The sequence below is a fragment of the Panthera leo genome, chromosome B4, assembly GCF_018350215.1.
Source record: "Panthera leo isolate Ple1 chromosome B4, P.leo_Ple1_pat1.1, whole genome shotgun sequence".
NCBI lineage: Eukaryota > Metazoa > Chordata > Mammalia > Carnivora > Felidae > Panthera > Panthera leo.
In genome coordinates this window covers 79,277,771-79,295,523 of record NC_056685.1, presented here as the reverse complement: position 1 = coordinate 79,295,523, position 17,753 = coordinate 79,277,771, and the positions used below count along the sequence as shown (strand labels likewise).

General features: G+C 46.6%; 1 protein-coding gene across 1 annotated transcript in view; it reads right to left on the bottom strand.

Moving 5' to 3' along the window:
- The window catches only part of SP1 (Sp1 transcription factor), a 39,382-nt gene extending 35,053 nt beyond the window's left edge, over nt 1-4,329 (bottom strand). The window contains exons 1-3 of the mRNA XM_042946675.1: nt 4,214-4,329; nt 2,996-3,150; nt 1,165-2,680 (exon numbers count right to left, since the gene is read on the bottom strand). Coding sequence (XP_042802609.1) covers nt 1,165-2,680; nt 2,996-3,150; nt 4,214-4,220 — 1,678 coding nt within the window. The 5' untranslated portion in view covers nt 4,221-4,329. The remainder of the gene's footprint in view (nt 1-1,164; nt 2,681-2,995; nt 3,151-4,213) is intronic.
- Nucleotides 4,330-17,753: the final 13,424 nt, after the last annotated feature.

Sequence of the window (17,753 nt, the reverse complement as noted above, 5' to 3'; positions counted from 1 at the left end):
CCAACAGAACTAGAAGTTTGGTGACATTAAACTATTTCCCATCATAATTTTTATATATCATGGCAGAATATAAAAATCTATAGAATCATTTTCTTGTACCTTATTAAAGATTAGCTCTATTGCCACAGAATTTAAAATGACAAAATTCTAAACAGACTTTCACTTTTTTAAATGGACACGTTTCAAATTTCAAATTAACCAACAGTGAAACACTGTTCAAAATGAATAATTGAATATTGTGGTCAACTGATTCAACATACATTCCAATACATACCTCTTCCCCGAGGACTCTTTTTCCCTTCAATGCTCTCCTTATTCCTAACTCCTCTCAACTCCACCTCCCCACTCCATTCCAGGCCATGCTCCCTTTCTCTACCCTCCCTTCTCAACCATACATTACTTTCAAAGCAGTCTAGGAAGTGGTTTTCTCATCTAGGAAGTACCAGAACCACCCAGCAAGCTTACTGAAAATATACATTAGTGTAAGGGGAGGCATACAGATTCCACTTTTAAGGTAACCAGAAGTTTAAAAAATTAAACTTTAATTAACCGGCTTGCTCAGAAAATAGGATACTCTAGCTAACTAAAAATTAACCGTGAAATTTATTTCATTAAAAATTCTTCCGGAATCCACTACGTCACTTTTCCCTCACTTAAGACTTACAGTTCATAAGAAATATCTGATTATTTAGTAACTGTCATACAAAGAGGTCAAGTTTATAATCAATTCTTATCTTACAAAGGGGTGGGCTTGTACGCCAAATAAAGCCCTTGAGGTAAGAATGGTTTTACGTTTTTAAAAAGTTGCAAAAAAAAAAACAAAACAAAAAGAATACTACATGTCTCACAAGCCCTAAAATATTTACTATCTGGCCCTTTACAGAAAAAGTTGCCGACCCTTGTTCTGTAGCACCAAAGGCACTGGAAGTACAGTGACCCCAGGGACGCTGCCCAGAAGTGCTCCTTTCTCATGAGATTAACTGAAAAAAAGTTTCCGTTAAGTCAGTTCCAAATGACTTAAACAGAATCATTGCCATTTCTCTAATCAACTCGCTCTCAAGAAACTGTTACCCACGAAAGTGTCTATTTCCTTCCTTAGACCCAACGGTTGCAGTTAAGATGCTATTTAGCTCTGGAAATTAATGTAAAAGATTGGAGGCTTACCTGGGGCATTTGCTATAGCCAAGGGCAGGCTTGGAAGCTGGTGCACCTGGATTCCTGAAGCACCCAATGCACTGAGGTTAATGGTCTGGAGGCCAGGCATGGAGGAGAGCTGAGCAGCATTCACAGTGACTGTGCCGGTAGGGATGGAGGCAGCTGAGGCAATGGGTGTAAGGGTGGTATTGCTGCTGCTGGTCTGCCCCAAGGAAACGCCCTGCATTGGGGCCAAGGTGATTGTCTGGGCCTGTGGGTTCTGAACTTGGAGATTCTGCAGCTGAAGAGTCTGCCAACTGACCTGTCCATTGGGCCCCACTGTTGGTGTCCGGATGATGATGGGGCCAGAGTTTGGAACAGCCTGAAGCTGGAGATTCTGGAGGGTTTCCTGGGAGATAGCTTGAGTTGTAAAGGTCTGCCCTGACAATGGTGCTGCTTGGAGGGCCTGGAGAGCCTGTCCCCCTTGAACAAGCTGAGGCTGGATAAGAATTTGCTGCTGTTGCTGTGTCTGCTGGTTCTGCTCTCCCTCTTTTTGCTGACTTGCTTGCAGAGAGCCTCCAGATGTCTGGTTCTGTTGGATGTTTAGAGCATCAGACCCCTGTAGCCCACTGACCCTCTGGGGTGTCTGCCCTTGAGAGTTGGTCCCTGCTGATCCGCTGGTGGTAAAGTTCATAATTCCCATGTTGCTGGTGGTAGTAGTTGTTGAGTAGCTATTGGCATTGGTGAAAAAGGAGCTGGAACTGGCTTGTGATGATACCAAACTGGCAGAACTGATGGCAGTCCCTGAGGTGGCGGGCTGTGAACCACTCTCTTGGGACCCAGAGCTGCTGATAGTGACTGCCTGAGAGCTAGGAGTCAAGGTAGCTGCAGAAACGCTGTTGACAGGTAGCAAGGTGATATTCCCATTTAGGGCCACTGGTACATTGGTCACATACTGAGTCTGTCCTGAGAGTACATTATTAGCCAGGCCTTGAAGGGGGACAGCCTGCTGGAGTAGATTTGGCATAGCAGCAATGATGTTGCCTCCACTTCCTCGATTTGTGATGATCTGTTGGTTTGCACCTGGTATGATCTGTATTTGACCAGAACCATCCTGCTGCACTTGGGCCCCAGTGGCAGCGAATTGCAGCTGTTGCCCATCAACGGTCTGGAACTGTGGGATTACTTGATACTGAATATTAGGCATCACTCCAGGTAATCCTGTCAGGACTTGCTGGTTCTGTAAGTTGGACGTGGCAGCCACAACATACTGCCCACCAGAGACTGTGCGATTCTTGGAAGACTCACTGCCATTGCTGCCATTGGTACTGCTGCCACTCTGTTCCTTTGAGGTAGGGGTAGCCCCAGAGGAGGAAGAGATGATCTGCCAGCCATTGGCACCCTGTGAGAGTTGTGTGGCTGTGAGGTCAAGCTCACCTGTGCCCCCTGACTGGCTCGGGCCCTGGGAGTTGTTGCTGTTTTCATTGGGTGACTCAATTCTGCTGCAAGTTGCTGCCAGCAGAGCCAAAGGGGATGGCTGGGATTCCTGGCCAGAAAAGAAAGGAAAGGAAAGGATAGGAAAGGAAAGGAGTTAGTTCACTGACACCCAGCTGCCAGCCCAGGGGGCAGTATAAAACAAATAAACAGCCAAAAGGTGCAAAGAATGGGGAAAAATAACAGAAACAAAAAGTTGCCCCATCTACACTGTTGAAATTCTCATCTGAGGGGATCTCCCAATCATCTGTGTCCCTAGCTACAAAATGGTTCAGCCCCTTCCTAAAAATGTTTTTGTGAAACAGTAATCATCCAGGAAAATTTACATTCTCTTAACATGTCCCCGTCTGTCCTGATTATCACTTACCTGCCCTCCTCCTCCTCCACTGCTGCTACTGCCTGTGCTGCTGCTTCGAGCCTGAGAAAAGGCACCACCACCATTACCATTGCCCCCATTATTTCCACCAACTCCTTTTTCAATCTTCACCACAGCTGTCATTTCATCCATGGAGTGATCTTGGTCTAAAAATTAGAGACAAACAACTTAAAGTTGGAGAAAGAAAAAAGGTAAAATGATATGATAAAACAGAAACATCAGTATGGTTTAAAGCACTAACGTAAAAAACAAAAAAAAATGGCTTGGAAAAGGGACAGCTGTAGGACATACAGAACATAAACTAGGCTGGGTAATGCTAAAACTGGGCCTCAATTCCCCCTTGCACAAAATTAAACTCCTAAAACATTGAAAATGTGCTTTGGGTATAGGAAATATGAGGAGCAGTGGACATGCTCAAAGAGTTTCAAAATATAAAAAAGTATCCCGGGGGGAAAAAAAGGAGAAGGATAGATAGGTAAGGCAAAAAACAACATGTGGGTGGATGGAAATCTTGCTAAAATTAGGGTCAAAGGATATGGAGAAAGAAAATTCAAGTGTAAAAAGCAACAATAGAAGAGGGGCAAGGTAAAAAGAACAAAAAGTGTGAGTGAGGAAACATTTGTGAATACTGCTAAAGGGGCTAAAGGGGTCCAGAGGTTAAGAATCTGGAGCTTTCGGGGAAGACAGAGGGCGGGCCCTAGAGGGAAAGGGCGGTTTCGGGGTGAGGGGCGTGGAAAGGGCGGGACGGTGGGGGGGAGGGGAAATCTACGGGGGGAGGGGAGGGGAAATCTACGGGGGGAGGGGAGGGCCTTGGGGCAGGCGGCGACCAGAGGGCGGACCAGGGAGGCGGTTGGCCCGGGCGGGGCCTGCACTGTTCGGGCCGCCCCCGCGGCTCCAGCCCCCGGCGGGAGGAGCCTCAGGCGGGCCGCCGAATAGTGGGGGGTAAGGCCCGTCCCCCGTGGCCGGGGCGGGCAGGGGGCGGGCGAGGCCACGCTGCCCCCTCCCCCGGGGCGGGCGGCCCATCCCCCTCTTTCTCGCAGGCCCCGCCACTGCCCCTTCTCCCTCCCTTCCCTCCGCCCCGGGCGGGACCAAGGCCGCCGCCGCCGCCTCCCGCCCGCCCCCCCTCACGGCGGGGACCGCCCGGTCGGCCCTCGCGCGCGCCCCCTCACTCCCCTCCCACCCCTAAGCGTGGAGTGGACTCATCCTTACCGCTCATGGTGGCAGCTGAGGGACGAGCTCAAGGGGGTCCTGTCCGGGGGGGTTGGGGGGGGCCAGGAAAAACGCGGACGCTGACGAGGCAAGCGAACCCGGACCGGACAGGGAGGGGGGGGGTAAGGAGGAGGGAGCAGCGCGCCACAAGCCCGGCCTCGGCCCCGCCCCTTCACTGCTGCCCCGCCCAATGAGGGAGGGAGAAAGGAGGGACATGAAGAAGAAGGACGGGCAGGCTGTCCAATGGCAAGATTCGCTTGCTCTCTGAGGCGTGTAAGACAAAGTTGCGTGCCGGGTGTCCGCCCAAGGAGGCCGCCCTCTCAGTTTTAAAAGCCAATGAAAGACGCAGGAAGTGAGGGTGGGCGGGAGCTGGTGATGATAGGCTTGGAAAGAAACCAGTCAGCCGCCAGGCGGGCTCTCTGAGCGGTAGGGATAGGAAGAGCTTTGATTGGAATGACAGAATAACGACCAACCAGAACCCTGGACATGCCTGGGCAAAGTCCCTGGTGGGAGGTGGTAAGAAGTAGGCAGAAATGGGATAGGATGAAGCTGATCAAAACCAATCAGAAATCAGGCGGGCAGCCAGGAAAGTTCTGATTGGATTAACACTGAAAAAAAGACAAGATAGGACGCAAATTGACGCGAACGGAAAGCCAATTAAACGCCGAATGAACTCTGAGGGCGGGATTCTGGAGTGGGCAGAGAAGCGTTGGCGTCTCCCTCAGTCACTCAGTCCAATGAGGCGGCGAAGGAAGCCAGGCACCGCCTCCAACTTGGCCAATGGGCGTTACGGGAACCTCCCGACGTGGGGGAGGGAGCAGGGCTGTGCCAAGTGGAGTCCGTCGCCATTTTGGCCCTCCTCTGGGGAGTTCTTCGCAGTGATTAGGTGGCACGCTTCAGTGGAGCCCTTCTGCTCCACAAGTGTCAGGGCCACGACATTCGGTGCTCGGTTTTGCCTCGCCACCAGGGCTCGTTTGAGTCTTCGCTTAACCGCTCTTAAAAGTGCCTCTCAAGTCTACTCCTTCCCGGTGTGGGCGGATGCCTCTGAATGTGGGTGTAAGCCCTGTGGGTGCGGGCGCGACGAAATCTGGCGACGCGCTCCCAGTTAATACTGAACTGACCATTCGCGAGGGCTTTGAGACTCCCAACTAACGCCATTTTATTAAGTTCTCCCAGCCAAAGGTGCTAACTACTTGATTGGTGTGGGGTTAACCTTCCAGGAGCTGGTCTGAGGCGAAGCGCATTGGAGAACCACCTAGAGCGAATGCCCTGCAAACCACTTCCTTTTTCTCCCCTTCATTGCAAATACCATCCAAGCATAAAGAGCTCCTGCTTTCGCAACCACAAAGTTAAAGGAGATTTTTTTCCCCGAGGCACCTGAGTTTCTGGCCTTCCATCCCACCCCTCCTTTTTCCTGGTTTCGGTGGAGGCGGCCTGGGTGATTTGTCATTGCCACGGAGGTCATTCTCTGTAGCACTTAGTGTTGTCACTTCGTTATCTACAATCCAGCGCTTCGCGATACGTTGTCATGTTTTAAGGTCTGGATCTCCCTAAAACAGGCCTCTGCTGTTCTGGATAGGCCCTGAATAAGGTGAAGCGGTTGTTGAATGCCTACCGTGTTAGGGGCCTAAGGTCAGTTAGTCTTTCCCATTCCTCCTGTCCTTCTCACAAGGAAGATGATAGTAGTAGGATGTTACGTATTTTATAAGAAAGTTGGGCTGGGAAATAACTGGCCCAAGGTCACGAAGCTAGTAAGTTGTAGCGCCAGGTTCCAACCCGGAACAATCCCACAAAGATTTTTTTTTTTTTAATTTTTTATTTTTTTTAGTGTTTGTTATTTGAGAAAGAGACAGGGAGCAAGCAGGGGAGGGGCAGAGAGAGAGGGAGACACAGAATCCGAAGCAGGCTCCAGGTTCTGAGCTGCCAGCACACAGCCCGAGGCGGGGCTCGAACCCACAGACGGCGGCAAGATCATAACCTGAACCGAAGTTGGATGCTTAACCCACTGAGCCACCCAGGCGCCCCACCCCCCCAAAAGTCTACTGTAGATTTTAAAACAAATAAAGCATGCCTGCTCTAACCACTTACATATGTATATATGAGTATATACACAGTTTTTCAAAAACACTTTTGTATTCTCCTCTAGCTCCTGAAAAAAATTCCTGCCCTAATTTCCATGACAGCTCAGATGGCATTATCCTCTTGCATACCTTTATATAAAACATCACATTACATTACAATTAATAGCATCCCTCTAGATCAAAATTCTCAAAATATATCAGACAGACTCTATCCAAATCCTTTGGGCTGCTTTGTTTAAAAAGGTGGATTTGGGGGTGCCTGTGTGGCTCAGTCGGGGGTCGGGGGAACATGAGACTCTTCATTTTGGCTCAGGTCACGGTCTCCGTGTCAGGCTCCTCGCTGAGCATGAAGCCTACTTGGGATTTTCTCTCTCCCACTCTCTCTCTCTCTCTCCTTCTCTCTGTCTGTGCTCTTCCCTTGCACACACACAGTCATGCGCGAGCTCTCTCTTGTTCTCTCAAATAAACTTTTTTTTTTTTTTTAATATTAAGGTAGATTCCTAGTCTCCATCTCAGACTAATCAAATCAGATTCTTTGGAATGGGCTTGAGAATATGTATTTTTAAAGTTCTTTAAAAGTGATTCTTTTAAACTAAAAACTAGTTCTTTCAAGTGATTAGTCCCTAAGCCAGAGTTTAAGAAACACTAAGGGATAAAACTGGAAGAGAAGAAACTTCCAGAAGGGAAGAAACTTCCTGGAGGTTAGAAACTGCATTAGTCATCTTTGTAAACCAAGCTCTGGAGATTCTAACAGCTGTTTAGTGTATTCATCGAAAGACCACACCTAAACTTGCTGAAGGGGTTGGGGGAGGAACTAACATTAGAGAGCAGTCTTCAGAACATTTCACGTATATTACTGTATGTATTCTCTGGCTTAATCCTTTCAATTAATTTAAATTGCCATCCCCTTTTGCAAATGAGAAAACTGAGGCTCCAGTACTTACGTTAAATTATGATGGTTATTTAGTTCCAAAGACTGTGTTTTTCCCCATGACTCAAATCTGGTCTATGCCTGAAATGGGAACTAGAGTTTGATTCTGAGTTACTGAGAGAAAGGTCTAGATTTAGACTCAGACATTCAAGGGCCTTCATCCTTTTCACTCTTTTTGCTTCTTCAGGACCAGACAGAATTCCCAATCTGGCTAGTGAGAGATGTCTTACACATATGCTCGTTTACTGATGAGAGAAAAAATGGGGGGGCACCTGGGTGGCTCAGTCAGTTGAACATAGGACTTTTGGTTTCAGCTCAGGTCATGATCACAGGGTCCTGGGACTGAGCCCCATGTTGGGCTCTGCACTGAGCATGGAGCCTGCTTAAGATTCTCTCTCTCCCCCTCTGCCCCTCTCCCCTGCTTGGTCTCTAAAATTAAAAATTTTTTAAAAGAGAACAAAGGGGTATGATCCATCTCGTCCAATTCATCTCTGAAAACCTGAACAAAATTTCTTTAAACAGAACTAAAATAATTTCTATTTTTTCTAAAACTAAAATACATTTTTTCAAATGAATAACTTATTTCAAGGTTTCTCAAATCCCATGCATGCCAATGTCAGTCTACATAACCATTTGTGAAATCATTCCAATAACTCCTAATGACTGTGTTTGAAAAGCGACACGGATGGGTCATTTGAGAGATGCTTTACTTCAAAATCAATCACAATAGTACATGTACTAAGTGGTAACACTCCAGGGTGGCAGTCAAGACTCTTAGTGGTCTGCCTGCCCTTATTCAGGCTCATCCTCCATTACTGTCCACTGCAGTCTTACCTTTCATTTTGTTCTTTGTTGGACTCTTCCCGCAAAGCATTCTTCCTTGGGTTTTCAATGTCCAGAAACACAATTTACTCAGCTTGCCCTCCTGGGCTACCAAAACTTTTTCTCTTCTCTTCAATAAGAACGACTTCTATGAAGTCTTTCCTACTTCCCCCAGGTATTGGATACTCTGTCCACTATGCTGTTTTTACATACCTCCATTAGAGGTATCTAAATATCCAATCTCTTCCAACTAGATATCTATCCAACTAGATAAAGCATCCTGACTGAGGGCCTGGATGATGCCTTTTTACTTTGTTTTGTCTGTTTTTCTGTTTTGTTTTAAATGTTTATTTATTTTGGGAGAGCATGTGTGCGTGCGTGCAAGCACAAGAACGGGGAGGGGCAAAGAGAGAGAGAGAGAAAGAAAACACCAAGCAAGCTCCACGCTGTCAGAGCAGAGCCTGATGCAGGGCTCGATCTCACCAACCTGAGCCAAAATTAAGAGTCTAGATGCTTAACTGACTGAGCGACCCAGGCACCCGTTTTGTTTGTTTTACTATTGAATTTTTTTCCTCCAGGTTTGCTTTTATTTAATTAATTGATTTGTTTGTTTTTAAATTAACTTATTTGGGGGGAGAGAGGCAAAGGGAGAGGGAGCCAATCTTTTTTTTTTTTTTTTTTAATTTTTTTTTTCAACGTTTTTTATTTATTTTTGGGACAGAGAGAGACAGAGCATGAACGGGGGAGGGGCAGAGAGAGAGGGAGACACAGAATCGGAAACAGGCTCCAGGCTCCGAGCCATCGGCCCAGAGCCTGACGCGGGGCTCGAACTCACGGACCGCGAGATCGTGACCTGGCTGAAGTCGGACGCTTAACCGACTGCGCCACCCAGGCGCCCCGGGAGCCAATCTTAAGCAGGCTCCACCCCAACATGGAGGCCATATACCTTTTCATTTTGTATCCTCAGGGCCTAGCATAGAATTGATACCCAGGAAAAAAACACTTAAGTGAAAGAAGCCTAGTCCCCAAAATCCTGAATAGGTCTCCAGATAATACAATGCCAAGGACTGACCTTCCACCTTTAGTTGTTTGCCTTTTACAAGCTAAATCATTCTTCCTGATTTTGAAGTCACTCTAGTTTTCATCAATTTCCCGCTCTAAGTGCCTGGCTGGCTCAGTCAGTGGAGTGTAGGACTCTTAATCTCCAGGTCATGAGTTCGAGCCCCACGTTGGGTGTAGAGATTACTAAAAAAACTAAACAAACTTAAAAAAGAATTCCTACTTAGCAAAACTGGGAACATTTTACAAATTAAAATACACAGATATTTCAAAACCTTCCTTTTACACCATCATTGTAAGCTTCCCTCTCAAGTCGTAAGTCAGCTTACGACTACAGCTATTAAGTACAAAACAGACTCAATTTTTTTTTTACCTGTTGTGCCTACTCTAGGATAAAGGAGCTTAGGAAAGAAAAAGTAAGAGAGAGTCCCTGATAAGATAATAAAGTATCAACAGTCTTCTGAGCAAGAAAGCTTCTCTCTGAGCAAGAAAACAAGCCTAGAGTTTTCGCATCATGCTATCTAAGGTCATCTGAAGTGCAATGGTGACTGGAGAAGCTGGGTGGATCATCACACACATCCCTCAGTCTTTTCAAGGCCCTGGAAAGGCAAAAAACAAAAACAAAAACAAACAAACAAAAAACACCTAAGAAAAGAACTATAACAAGTGTGATTTCTTTGGGATGCCCAGAACCTGTTGATAAGAAATCCATAAATTTATTATTACCATTATTTAAAAGGATTCATTCTGTGCCTTTGCTATGTCTATTTCCTTGTCTGAGAAGCATTGTGGTTCACCCCTGCCTAGTCTGTAGCTTGTACTAGGAAGGCCTCCATTCAGTCTGGCAACCTGTCAGTGGCTCTGGTGGTCTTGAAAGCCCTAGAGGAGGAAGAAAGGCTTGGAGGGAATGAGAGTTGGGAGGCATGGTCAAGAAAAGAATTTAGTTATTGTTAGAGCTAAGCTCTGGCCCAAACTTCTTGAGTATTCTCTTTTCTGAAGAGGGCTGCAAGATGACAGGCCTGACTTTAAACCCAGCTGATGGTCACTGGAGCTTGAAGACAGTTTGGCAAATAAAAGCAGAGGTGGTTTGAGGTGGTGGGGAAGAGGAGGAGGAATGGCTGAGACTAAATTCTACAATCCATCTGCATTCTAGAAAGCTAGAGAAGGCAGGCTCAGGTACCAGGAAGGCTCAGAGAGGAGCTTAAACCCCAAATTGAGCAAACAGAGAGCTTTTCTGAACATATAAATCTGACCCCTACGGACTCCTTAGACTTAAAACAAACACATAATCAAAACACTTCCCTCTCCTAAAATGTCCAAACCCTTCAGGCTCCTCAGGGATCCTCAGCTCACCAGACCTGGAAGGGTGCCATATGCCAATTCATCCACCAGTCACCCCCACCCCCACCCAGACCTCTGCACCCCAAGGGTAGCTGGGGTCCTGCCTGGCAGTTAGTTCAGCACTAAAAGAGAATTAAAGGAAAAAGTACTCTTTCAGCAAAAATGAAGCAGTTTCCTCTCCTGGGACAAATCGTCCTGAGTCCCCTCCAGAGTCCAGATTCGAAAGTCACACCACCCCCGGCTTTCCACTCCCAGAAAGGAAAATGGCCCCGACAGGCGCAAGAGGACTGGAAAAAAAGGCCTGCCCTACCCGGGCACCCACGACAGAAGCTGGAGGAAGGAAGAGGAGGAGAAGGCAGGGGGGCTGGCCCGGTTTCCCCCTCCCACAGAACTGGGGCCACCCTGAGGGCGGGAGGAGGGCCGGGCTGGGGGAGGAGGGAGGCGGATTCATAAACAAACTCGCCTGGGCCACGAGGTGCCCAGAGGAATGGGGTGGGGTTTGCCGGCCTCTCGAGCCCAGCCTGGAGCTGGATGTCTGGTGTGGGCCGGGCTGGGCCTCTCCACCCCCAGTTTCCGGAGAGGGGTGGACCCTCTGGCTCTCCCCAACCGCAAACCCCTCCTTCCTGCTTTGCCCTCCCTCCCTTGGGCCCAGAAGCCAGCTGAAGTTCGCAGAGGCCTGACACCTCACTTCTCTCTTCTTCCGGAAGTTTGCACTGTCCCCAGGGCGAGTGGGTGGCTCCTGGAGGGGGGGGGGGGGGGGGGTGAGAGCAAGGCCCTAGAACACCCTGTTCATTCCTTCCTGAGGTGGCTGGAGGATGGTGGAGAGGGAAAGGTGGGAGAGGGCAGGAGCTTCACAGACTTTTGCCTCTAAGAGGGGTTTTCCCACCATTGTCCTGATGCTGATGCCCAGCTTAGAGGTAACCTTTACCAACGCCTGCCTTCTTTCTGCTCTCCCCTCCCCCACCACTGCAGGTGCTCAGACTTGCCCGGACAAAGGTCCCTGGGAGTCTTTCAGGAAGAACTTACTCAGTCACTCACAAGACTAGTGACTAACACCTATAGATAGTATATCTCCTTCTTAATGATTAGGAAATACATTCAGGACTTCAGAAGTGGGCCCAACTAAGGTCTCAAGGCAGAGTGAAACTCCCAGACACCAATTCTACTTCTCTGGCATTTTCCCAAAGTGTGGTGCACCTACTACTGATGGAATGTGAACTTTTCTGTATGTGTTCTTGGAATGAACTTGACAAAGAAATTGAATTATGTATCAAACCTATCATTTCACAGGTGTTATTGTTACGATAAAGAAAAAATTGGGGCGCCTGGGTGGCTCAGTCGGTTGGGCGTCCGACTTCAGCTCAGGTCATTATCTCACAGTCCCTGAGTTCGAGCCCCAAGTTGGGCTCTGTGCTGACAGCTCAGAGCCTGGAGCCTACTTCACACTCTGTGTCTCCCTCTCTCTCTGCTCCTCCCCTGCTCATGCTCTGTCTCTCTCTGTCTCAAAAATAAATAAAAACATTAAAAAAGAATTTTTTTTAAGAAAAAAATAAAAATTAATGGTATACTATGGAACAAGGGAACCTGATAATGTCAAAAATTATGGAGATGGAGTATAAGTGATTGAAGTCTGGGGAAATAAACTGTACATCCTGGTTTCAATCTAGTATGCAGCTGTTTCTAAGGAAGAATGGAAATTCTTCGGTGAGGGGCTAGTTTAGAGGATGCACAAGGCTCCTTCCAGCACTCCCATTCTAAAGTTTAACAGCAATTAAAGAGTATCATAAGTCAGGATCTGGAAGCCAGGGAAAAAGAAAAACTGAGCTAGTAGAGTCAGGAATTTTCTCTGAGCCACACCATCACCAGGCTCACCACGGAAGGGCTCAATGCTAAAAAGGAAGGCTTCTTGCTCTTCACAGAGGAGAATGCAGGACACAGTGAACAGGTCCTAGATTGGTTCCACCCCCAATCCTGGGGAATTTTGCCTGGTTAGTCTCCTAACCTTTTTGTGCCTCCTCCCTGACCTCACCCACTCTGTGATGGTACATACCAGCAGCCACAGAGGTTGGGGTTCAAACAGAGCTCAGCTCCCAGGTCAATAGGGGGTTGACTGCCTAGATCTCCTTAGGCTTCGCCTCCTCCCAGCTTCAAAAACACAGAGTCAGGCCGCCAGCCATGCACATTATGTATCCCTGATGTAGTGCAATTTGAAGAGCACTGCGTCACCTACCAGTATTCTTTCCAATATTGAACCTAAACCTAAAGAAGTGTTTAGATCTAATCTGTGGTTTGCAGAAAATAGGAAGGCTGGGGGAACAAAGTAAGTGGAAACAGAAAGAAACAAATCAGAAAAATCCCAAAGGTAAGACATTCTACAGGGCATTGACTGTTTATTCAACAAGTCAATGGCCTGGAAAAAGAGGAAGAAGGGCTGTTCTTGCTAAAAAAAGAGAGTTAAGGGGCAAAACAGTCACATGCAACATGATCCTGTTTTGAACAAATGACTTGCAAAAAGACGTCCTGGGGACAGTTGGGAAAAATGAATAAGGACTGGGTATTACATATTAAGGAATGATTGTTAATTTGGTGGACATGATAATAGTATTGGGATTATATAAGGACATTTTTATTAGCAATGCATATTGAAATATTTAAGGTTTTTTTTTTTAATATTTAAAGATTTAATGTCCTGTCTGTACATAATTTTTTTTTTTTTTTTTTTTTTTTTTTTTTTATGGGGCACCTGGGTGGCTCAGTCAGTTAAGCATCCAACTTTGGCTCAGGTCATGATCTCACAGTTTGTGAGTTCGAGCCCTGCATCAGGCTCTGTGCTGACAGCTCAGAGCCTGGAGCCCGCTTCCGATTCTGTGTCTCCCCCTCTCTCTGCCCCTCCCATGCTCATGCTCTGTCTTTCTCTGTCTCTTAATAATAAATAAACGTTAAAAAAAAGTAAATTAATAAAAAAAATTTTTTTTTATTTAAATAAACTCTATTCCCAACATGGGGCTCAAACTTAATGACCCTGAGATTAAGAGTCACATGCTCTACCAGCTGAGCCACCCGGGTACCCCTCATGTCTGTAAATTATCTTAATACTTTTAAAAAGGAATAACTGGGGCGCCTGGGTGGCGCAGTCGGTTAAGCGTCCGACTTCAGCCAGGTCACGATCTCGCGGTCCGTGAGTTCGAGCCCCGCGTCAGGCTCTGGGCTGATGGCTCGGAACCTGGAGCCTGTTTCCGATTCTGTGTCTCCCTCTCTCTCTGCCCCTCCCCCGTTCATGCTCTGTCTCTCTCTGTCCCAAAAATAAATAAAAAACGTTGAAAAAAAAAAAAAAAATTAAAAAGGAATAACTGAGGGGCACCCGGGTGGCTCAGTTGCTTAAACTTCCCACTCTTGATTTTGGCCCAGGTCATGATCTCTTGGTTTGTGGGATCGAGCCCCACTAGCACAGAGCCCCCCTGGGATTCCCTCTCTCCCTCTCTCTCTCTGCCCCTCCCCTGGTCGCTTACTTGCTCACTCGCTCTCTTGAAATAAATAAATAAACATAGAAAAGAAAAGAAAAAGAATAACTGGTGGCAGGTAGAGGAGGAAGCAGTTTTGGGATAGGAAAGCAAAAGAAAAAAGTAATAAAGGAATAACTGAATATTTGTCTAAATATGGCAAATAGTGATAATTGTTAAGTCCAGATGATATTTACATCAAATTCATTTTCTCCTCTATTCTGATTTAAGTGAATTTTTTAAGGGGCGCCTGGATAGCACAGTTGGTTGAACATGATCTTGAGCTTTGTGAGTTTAAGCCCCACATCTGGCTCACTGATGTTAGCGCAGAGCCCACTTTGGATCCTGTCTCCTCTCTCTTCCCCTCCCCCTGTTGCTCTCTCAAAAATAAAACACACACACACACACACACACACACAACAAAAACAAAAAAAAAAGGGCAAACATTAAAAATATACATAAAATAGGGGCACCTGAGTAGCTCAGTCGGTTGAGTGTACCAGCTTTGGCTCAGGTCATGATCTCACTGCCCATAAGTTCGAGACCCGCATGGGGCTCTGTGCTGACAGCTCAGAGCCTGGAGCCTGCTTTGGATTCTGTGTCTCCCTCTCTCTCCCTCTCTGCCCCTCCCCCACTCATGGTCTGTCTGTCTCTCTCTCTCTCTCAAAAATGAGTAAAATTTATGTATAAATAAATAATTTTTTAAATAATAAAATGGTTAACATTTTTAAATTAAATACTCATAATAACTAAAATACCCATTGGCTTCTTTCTCCTTTGCATCCCCAGTATCAGGCCCGTGGCCTCCTTTTCTTTCTGTTGGAGTACACATCTTCTCTCCCGTTCTCTCCTCGTTTCCCCTTGCCACATCAGCTTCGGGCCCAGTGCCAAAGACATGCCACCTCTTGCCACACAGCTCAAGATTTGGTGGTTTAGAGGACAGAAGTAGAAGTCTGAGGCTTCGTTTATAGCACCTTTTTAGAATCAGTTTCCGGGTGGTGATAGCAGAACTGGGGGGAGACACTCCCCCCCCCCCCCAACCTGAAGTCATACATTTCTCAGCCAGCCCGAAAAGAACTCAGGGAAAATTGGGCAATCTCCCCTGGGGCAGGCTTCTGACCAAGGCTCAGGAGTGAGACAGTAGGCTGGGGAACTTCCTGCCTCCAAATCTGTGTGTTTTTTTTTGTTGTTTTTTTTTTTTTTATCTCCCACCATTCCCATCTCCTCCCATCCATCCCAGACCAAAGCCAATCTGTCCCTCGTCCCCTTTCATTCAGTGTTGAATATGCTCCATGTGATAGAGGGGTTAGACTTTTCAGGAGATGAGATGAACAGGGTCCTCCCTCAAGGAACTCACAGAGGCCCGACTCACACACAGCTAATTATAATATCCTGCTTTAGTGCAATGAAGGAAATGCATACACAAGTGATCCCTTTTTAAAGGGCCTGATGCCCAGTTTTCTTCTTCTCTCAAACTTCTGTCTTCAGACTCCTGCCGTTCCCCACACAGCAGTAATCAGCCACAAGCCCCATCAGTCCTACTCCACAAATACCTGTCAGATTTATCCCCACCTCTCTCTTCATATCCCTAGTCACTGCCTTCTTAGGCATCCCCATCACTACCTACTTGATGATGCTACCATAGAGAATAGATTGACCCTCCTCAAACTAGGCTCCACTGCCCCCTTGGCATCTTATCTTACCCAACAGAGATCTCATCATCCGATGCAAAGTGGGATCACATCTTTCCAGGCCCTACCTTTCATCTAAAGATGTAAATAAAGCTCCAGCCATGCCCATTCAACTATTTACCCTTCACAAAATAGGCCAAGTGATTTCCTCTGTGACATCCCTCTGATGCATACACAAGTATGTGCCTGGACTGCCCTTCCCCCATAGTAGTTCAAGAACTCACCTTTCAAGTCTTAGATCAAGCTTCATCTCTGGAATCCTTTCCAGAAATATCCCATCTGTCCCTAGAATTGGCCATACTTCTCCACGTGCCCCCATGGCGACCTCTGCTGTTCTTCCCCTTTGCAGGTTCCAAACTTTATTGCATTTAATTGTCTGTACATTTATAAACATTGTGGAGTAAAGTGAACCTGGGTTGTGGAGTCACAGGTCAAAGTTCACATCCAGGCTTAATAACTGTGCAACATGAGGCAAGTTACTTAACCTGTTTGAGCTTTAGTTGCCTAATCTATAAAGTGAGGATAGTATTACTTGTCTGGAAGGGTTGTAGAGAAATAAATGAAAAAGTGGCAAGTCATTTTTGCTTTCATTGTGAGGTTGTGTTGTTTGTTTGTTTTTGTTTTGTTTTGTTTTTTAATCTGTTAATCTGTTTCATTTTGTGTGTGTGTGAAAAAGAAATCTTTTTTTTTAGAGGCATCTGGGTGACTCAGATGGTTAAGCATCCAACTTCAGCTCAGGTCATGATCTCACAGTTTGTGGGTTCAGGTCCCACATCGGGTTCGGTGCTGACAGCTCAGAGCCTGGAGCCTGCTTCGCATTCTGTTTATTCCTCTCTCTGCCATACCCCCTCTTGCTCTTTGTCTCTCAAAAAAAATGAATAAATGTAAAATAAATAAATAAATAAAATAAAAAATATTTTTTTAAGTTTGTATTTATTCTTAAAGATTTTATTTATTTATTTATTTATTTATTTATTTATTTATTTAGAGAGAAAGCATTCATGAGCAGAGAAGGGGCAGAGGAAAGAGAAAGAACCTTAAGCAGGCTCTAAGCCCAGCGTGGAGCCCTACTCAGGGCTTGATCCTATGATCCCGGGATCATGACCTGAGCTGAAATCAGGAATCCAATGCTCGACCGACTGAGCCAGCCCAGCGCCCCTTAAAGGTTTTATTTTTTAAATAATCTCTACATCCAATGTGGGGCTCAAACTCACACCCCTGAAATCAAGAGTCACATGCTCCACCAACTGAGCCAATCAGGTGTCCCAACTAACTGAAATTTACTTATGTACATACTTTTAACTTTAATTTTCAAAATGTTTTTATTTTATTTTTCAGAGACAGAGCACAAGTTGGAGAGGGGCAGAGAGACACACACACACACACACAGAATCCAAAGCAGGCTCCAGACTCTGAGCTGTGGGCACAAAGCCCGATGTGGTGCTCGAACCCACAGTGAGATCATGACCTGAGCCAAAGTCTGACACCCAACAGACTGAGCCACCCAGGGGCCCCTTCATATTTTTAAAGTTTATTTTAAGAGAGGGCAGCACGAGTGGGGGAGGGGCAGAGAGAGAGATCGGGAAAGAGAGAATCCCAGGGAGATTCTGCATTGTCAGCATGGAGCCCTACTCAGGCAGGGGAGGGACAGAGAGACAGGGAGACAGGAAGATAGAATCCCAAACAGGCTCTGTGCTGTTAGCACAGACTCCCGACCTGGAGCCGTGAGATCATGACCTGAGCCAAAATCAAGACTCAGATGCTTAACTGACTGAGCCACCCAGGGACGCCACAACTAATTGGAATTTAAAAACTTGGGGTGCCTGGCTGACTTAGTGGAGCCTGTGACTCTTGATCTCAGGGTTGTGAGTTCAAGCCCCACACTGGGTGTAGAGATTTCTTAAAAATAAAATCTTAAGGGGCGCCTGGGTGGCTCAGTCGGTTAAGCGTCCGACTTCAGCTCAGGTCACGATCTCGCGGTCCGTGAGTTTGAGCCCCACGTCAGGCTCTGGGCTGATGGCTCAGAGCCTGGAGCCCGCTTCCGATTCTGTGTCCCCCTCTCTCTCTGCCCCTCCCCCGTTCATGCTCTGTCTCTCTCTGTCTCAAAAATAAATA